Here is a 6,565-nt window from a genome sequence, read left to right on the forward strand (position 1 = left end):
AAGTCAATTTTAAGAAAGTGAGTCCATTAGCAAGCACTTTCACTGGTCGCGGGTGGAACTTTTGGAGAGCTTGGTCACAAACCTAAGGAAGCATGACTAAAGCCGTTGTGCCGTATTTTTGCTCAAAGTATATGAGCCCATGATCTTAGTAACATACTTTGAGTGGAGGGGCAAGGCCATGAGTTCAAGGACACCTGCACAGGCTGTTATATACACGTAGAAATTTACTTAAAAGTAGCTTGCTTTATTTCTGTTATATATATATATTATGCAAGCACTATGACTATTAACTTAAATCAAACGCCACTGAAACTGAAAGAAACAGCTGGAATAATTACTCTTTATGATCAAAAGACTTACACTTATATACAATGTTGCAATATGATACAGTTGAAAAGATATGATAAAGAAATGTGTATACTAATATTTTGCCATTTAGCGAGGCTAGAAAAAAAACAGATTCTCAAAACATATGAGGAAATCGAAATCTAAAGATATGCGAAAAATAATGAGGTAAAGTAACCAGTCTTACTCTTTCTGTAGCTAGAGGATAGACAGTAATAACACTAGTAACACTAAATTGAAGAATTTGTTTACCTATTTGTTTCTAAAAACAAAATCTTAATGGGGGTATTTTCATCTCATGATACTAATTAGTAAGTTATACCGTTAGGAAAAAATCTATGTAACATATGAATGCATATCAGTCAGCATAGTAAAAAAGGAAAAATTTAAACACTGCATTTGGCTTCAGTGACATGTTCTCCATCTTTCAAAATTTATCCTATCACAGATGCCCATATTCTCTCCTCTACAACATCTTTCTCACATGCAAGAAAATTTCTTGCCAAAAAATTTCATTCTGATGCACAAATAATTGTGGAGGATCTTTTAATCTTCATGTTCATCCTACAAAACACAAAATAGAAAAGAACATCACAATTTAAATAAAAAGAATGGTCCCACATTGCTTTCGGGTAAGCCCGTGAACATAACTACAGCTTAGAAATTTTAAGAGTGGGGGACTCAGGAGTTAAAATTTTCCTTAACCCTTTAAGCCCTAGGAGTGACTAGCATCTAATTTCTCCCTACTGTATCATCCCTGACTCAAACATGAAAGTCATGAGAATAAAGGAGATGATCACCAACTAAAGCAGCTCTTGATTGTGAAACAAATTCTTCTTGTCAACCTTTGCTGGTTTTAATTCACAAGTTTTCCACAGCTTCTTCAGTGATCAACTCAAAAGGTGACAGACGAGACAATACAAATAACTTACAAACTTGACAAACACCACCATCTATTTTTTGGTAACAACTGCCTACATATACTTCATTATAAGATACCCCTCTGTCTATTATTAAGTTCTAATACCTCTCCAAAGCTTGGTTCTCTTGACCTATGGCCAGCTTTTTTCACTCTTAACTCAATCCTGGAAAAAACAATAGGAAAAAGTCAAATCAAATAATGATAAAAATTGAAAAAAGTGATTTTTACTTTAACTTAGAGCAAAGTTATTGTCAAAGGTTTCAGAGCTCATCACATCTAATGTCATTAGTGTACCTTCTCAGTTTTAATGTGAAATCTGATTCTGCTATTTACGTGTGCCTCAACTTCATAACCATGCACAGTACTAAGTTAAAATTGAGTTTTTTAAAGCGCTATCAGGCTCACTCCAGTCAGATTCAACTTCCCTTGTAACTTGGAATTTTTCTGAACAGCCAATTGGCTCTGAGTAACTCAACAATAAATATTACCTGTGTCTTTTGTGCTTTCTCTTTTTGTGGGAGCCTTAAATGAAAGAGTAAGAAATGATTCCACATTAATATAGAATGTTGGAAAATGAGTCTTTATCTTTAAGGAGAACTGATTGTTTTCATCCAAAGTTGTGAACTGAGATAAAGTAGAATGCTATGAGTAAATTTTCTAAAAAAAACAATCAGGGTTAATACTCAAAATCCAAAAATAAAAAGGTCAGTGGACTTTTGTTACCAAACAACACAATAGTAAACAGCCACTCAGAAACAAAGCAAACCTATTAGGGAACAACATCTAATAGTCCAATCCAAAATGCACCAAGGACAGTGTGCCAAAACAAACCAATAGCATTGAGCCCAAAAGCAACAAGCCCAATAGCAACAAAGCAAGGTGATATAAATAGCAACATTTAAACTTTCCATCTCACCGCCTAAAAAAGACTAGCAGTATAGCTGTTGAAACATCACAGTCAATACAGGATTGATTAGCCTGACTCTTATATTGTGAGACAAACCATTACACAGTCACTTATCAATGTAATAGTACCCTGTAACTGGGAATATTTCTTTTTCCAATTCTTTTGTAGTCATACTATTTGCTAGGAGAAAAATTATCTACAATAAAAAAATTGCACAAATAATGAGATGCACAGTAGCATGGCAGATGCATTTTACCTTTGTGGACACGTCCAATGTGACTGTGCTGATGATGAATTTGGTCTGAATGGGAAGATGGTTCCTCTACAACAAAATAATAAATATCCAAAGTCTTTGAATATTAGTTTTATTGGTATATGCCATAGCAAGATGTTGAACATGCATGTCATCTGATTAACAACAAAGCTAAAAATTAATCATGTTATACAACCAGATTTGCTTGGATAAATCTCTTTTTCTCCCTTTAAGCTTCTTATAATCTTCAATGATAAACAAAATATTTAGCACAACTATTAAACTTACTTTTTTCAGGGAGTGGTTCAGCAAGGCCACCACCAGCTGCTATGGCCTAACAAGAAAACACAGAAGTTACTAATTGAAATTTTACCATAATATTTCATACTCCTGACATACATGTAAAACTACTTCATTTAGAAGTTGATGACAAGCGGTGAAACATCATGATATTTAATTTAACTAACCAACTCCCCTCAAATAAGTGCCTTCAGTGGATTAACACCTCTCCTTTTGGTCAAAATGTTTTTAAAAAGTAACTAATCTCCAATGAGTACTTCCTCCCCATCCCAATTTTTGTGAATAAGTAATGAGACAACTGTGCAGCATGTTTAGAACTGGAGGTGTTTCATCACTAAAATCTTTTGTACATATTATTATATCATATTTGTTTTAACTTGTGAACATGTCTAATTTGGAAAATAATCATGAGTTTCACAGTATGGTAACACTGATCCCTTCAATTTAGCTCTGTATATTAAAATTTACCCTGTTTATGATTGAGCTCTAGTGCAAATATTTCATCACAAAATAAAAGTTTGCAAGTAGATCAAAGTAGATGATGCTGAGGAAGGTAATGACCCATACCCCAGATGGAGTTGCACATGCATAGAATGGATGGTTTAAAATTTTTTTTGATTGAATTTGATTTGTTACAATCCAACAAGCTAGTTGGGGAGATTAGATTTATCAACAAAAGGGAAAACTTCAAGCATTTTGGTTTACTTTTAGTGCTTCTTCCAGCAGGTTTTTCAATTTGAGTTACCGTGTAACTGATCAACATAATATCAAAATTTAAGTGCAAAACATCAATTCATACATCATAAACAAGGACAAAAAAGTAACTCTAAAAGAAGCTGTAAAATATTAATAGCAAGCTTACTGCATGAGATGTTATGGATGATTTGGAGAAAAGCCGTTCAGCATCTTTAAATTTTCTGTTTCTTCTTTCAACTTTTGTATTGGTTGTTCTACAAATTAAAGAAAAAAAAACCCACAAACATTGATCAGGTCAACTACACACACATCACATATGTCCTCCAGGCGAATTGTTGAAAAGAACAATGTGGTTAACCATCAGTGTGCTGATCTACATGTACTTTATAAATTGCTTTAAGCAACTTTAACTGATTACATAGAACTTCAAGCTAATGAGGAAAAAGTTCACTTAACTTACTTATTAGTCAAAAGTCTGTCCCATCCCCTGATTATGTTCCCATACAGCTGTGTGTCTTCTAGATAACTTCCTTCAAATGCATATATCTGGCGCTCTAGATTGGCTAGGCTTTCCTGAAAAAAAATTATGGCATGAATAGACAGTCAGTCTTTATTAATTTCCCTGTATGTGTAAGGAGAAAGGAGAATCCAGCATTTCCATTCCATATTTTACATTGTATCAGGGGAATCCATATGGATTTCTTGCTGTAAATATAACAGAAAAACTATTTATTATGAATTGTATTTTAAGTCAATACAACCTGATTCACATGTGTAACAAAATGACAAAGGAACAACATAAAAAATGATAAATGTGACATAATAATTCTACCAATGTTCCTTCACCTTTGTCATGTTGTGTGGATCAGATAAGTGATCAATTGTTTATTTGACAATGTGAATAAACAAGACTGACCTAAGCACTTCATATATAACCCGTTATTTACATCCCAAAGCAAATCATCTTTCACACCAGAATTTGATTTGAATGTACACATGGTGCAAATAGACACTGAAAACAGTATGGAAAATAAGCTTTTCAAAAGTTTCTTCAGTAATTTAATCAACTCCTTGTTGAGAATCAACTAGGTAATTGATGTGATATAGACTGAGCTTAGCATTTTGGAATGATATTCAGTCAAAACTTTCTGTTGGGCAAACAACAGCAGTCTTCAGGTGAAACAAAAACACACAGAGACACAATTTATAAAGGAGATATCAACATCCCAATATGCATGATGCAAAGGAAACAGGGGCATTAGCATGCACAGTAAAACTGATCTAACTATAAAGTGGGTGAGTTTCAAAAGAAACTGTGGTACTGTGTTGGTGGGGGAGTGTAACAACATAATTTTGGTTTAATCACCTGAGTTGATAACATAAATTGGCCACAGTAAGGAGTTTCAAAGATGACGTTTCGAGCATTACCCCTCATTAATAGCACTGATGAAGGACTAACGTTCTAAAACATCAGCTTTAACACTCTTTACTGTGGCCAATTTAGATTACCAACTCAGTTGATAAAACCAAAATTATCTTGATCCTAGTTATACTGTTTTCTGTTTATATCTTTGGCAACTCACATGCATCATGCATGCAACTTATTTTGGGGTAATAAGTCATGTTCTTCCTTAATTATATTCAGAAAATTTTATTCAGGTTTCTCCTTTGAGGAGGAGTCCACAAAAGATCCCAATCTGTACTGATCAAGATTGCAAATCTCCTCCATACTGGCCAAAAATGCAATATAACATTGGACCACAGAATTGTATTGAAATATTCCTTAAAGGAAAACCACTACTTTTTCACGTTTAATAATAACTAACAACTAATAACTAGAGAGCACGTTTGACCACCAATTAACCATAAAAGGGGTTGATTTTGGCGCCCTGTTTGGCTGACGTCATCAAAATACACGCAACAATTTTTGTAAAAATCATAGTAAAAAACGGTGACCATACTCCCAAATTAACCCCTTCGATTCAACTTTTATAAAAAAAAATGACGATTTGATAAAAACTTACAGCGATCTCTGCCCTTTTCTTGATTAGTTCGGCTAATTCTGTTCTCGTATCTGTAACCTTCGGTGCCGCCATTTTGTCTTGCATTTCCAACTCTCCCGGATGGTTACATCGCAAGGCCTCATGGGTAAACACTTTTTGGCGCGAGGGTTCTCGAGGATTTCACTACGTACTAAATTAGAGATTGGTTTTTCGCCTACAAGGTCTAGAATTTCCGCTTTTTCTGATATATACATGGCATTGAGGAAAAACTTACGCAATAAATTGTGTCGTGTGGTAGGCGAAATTAACCCGCTTTGGTCAAACTAGGCGCCCTTAGTCGTATAGAGTACTTTCTTACTTGGTGCGCTTCGTCGCGTCACGAAATTTTTCACTAGGATGTTATGGGTAAAGTGTTATGGGTAAGGTGTAATGGGTAGGGTGTTCTGGGTAAGTTTCGTAATTCAGGCATCTGGTGTAGAAGGGATGCTTTGCCTAGGGCTTAGTGCTTTGCTTGGTGGAGATACTGTTTTAAGGGTATTTTTACGGTTACCCACCCATTTTTTGTGACACTTAAACTAAGTAAACCTGCAAAAACGAAAAAGACGTAAGACACTTTTCAAAGCTTGTCTTTATTTTAAATATCAAAATTGGCTAAAAAATATGGCAAACCCCCTCAGCAGCAGCTCAAAGATTTTGTACAACCGAACTATAATTTCCCATTCTCACAAGATAACGAGTCTTAATAATGTTAAAGTTATCCTGTTTTTTGATTCCAGCGATTCAAATGCGAACAGGCAACAATTTGGATCAATTATAGTAATAGTCATCTTAAATTCCTGTTGAATATCATTAGCATATTTAAAAGGGGCGAAAATTATTTCTGCCAAGTTTGTTAAAGAAAAGGTCTGGCCCACTCAGGTTTTATTGAAAATAAAAAAAGGCCATAGCCGTGAAGCTGTTACACACTGATACTGCAAGAAGTACGATGCAGAAACTCATAAGGAATCATAACAAGTTATAATAATTTCCTTCATCCAGATGAACATTTCTGTTTCATTTGTCAATGCATTTGGCAGGAGATAATTCTCATACCTAATTTTTCTATGAGTTGTTAAGTCTCGAAAAAGCGCAAGCAGAGG

At 34.6% G+C, this 6,565-nt stretch overlaps 1 protein-coding gene across 1 annotated transcript; it reads right to left on the reverse strand.

Annotated features, from left to right (window-relative positions):
* Positions 1–223: 223 nt before the first annotated feature.
* Positions 224–5,551, reverse strand: LOC113671847 (chromatin modification-related protein MEAF6). Its single transcript, XM_027188105.2, has 8 exons — positions 5,448–5,551; positions 3,884–3,996; positions 3,590–3,677; positions 2,716–2,761; positions 2,431–2,496; positions 1,756–1,789; positions 1,373–1,430; positions 224–909 (listed from the first exon to the last, which is right to left on the reverse strand). The coding sequence occupies exons 1-8, from the start codon at positions 5,529–5,531 to the stop codon at positions 892–894; spliced, it is 507 nt and encodes a 168-aa protein (XP_027043906.1). The 5' UTR covers positions 5,532–5,551; the 3' UTR covers positions 224–891.
* Positions 5,552–6,565: the final 1,014 nt, after the last annotated feature.

Source organism: Pocillopora damicornis, chromosome 8, assembly GCF_964200805.1.
Source record: "Pocillopora damicornis chromosome 8, jaPocDami1.2, whole genome shotgun sequence".
Taxonomy (NCBI): domain Eukaryota; kingdom Metazoa; phylum Cnidaria; class Anthozoa; order Scleractinia; family Pocilloporidae; genus Pocillopora; species Pocillopora damicornis.

Coding starts and splice junctions, on each gene's coding strand:
- LOC113671847 (XM_027188105.2), bottom strand. CDS start 5,531: ATGCAAGACAAAATGGCGGCACCGAAGGTTACAGATACGAGAACAGAA. Junction 1,790..2,430: donor CATTGGACGTGTCCACAAAG/GTAAAATGCATC, acceptor CTTTCATTTAAG/GCTCCCACAAAAAGAGAAAG. Junction 1,431..1,755: donor AGAAAGCACAAAAGACACAG/GTAATATTTATT, acceptor TGTTTTTTCCAG/GATTGAGTTAAGAGTGAAAA.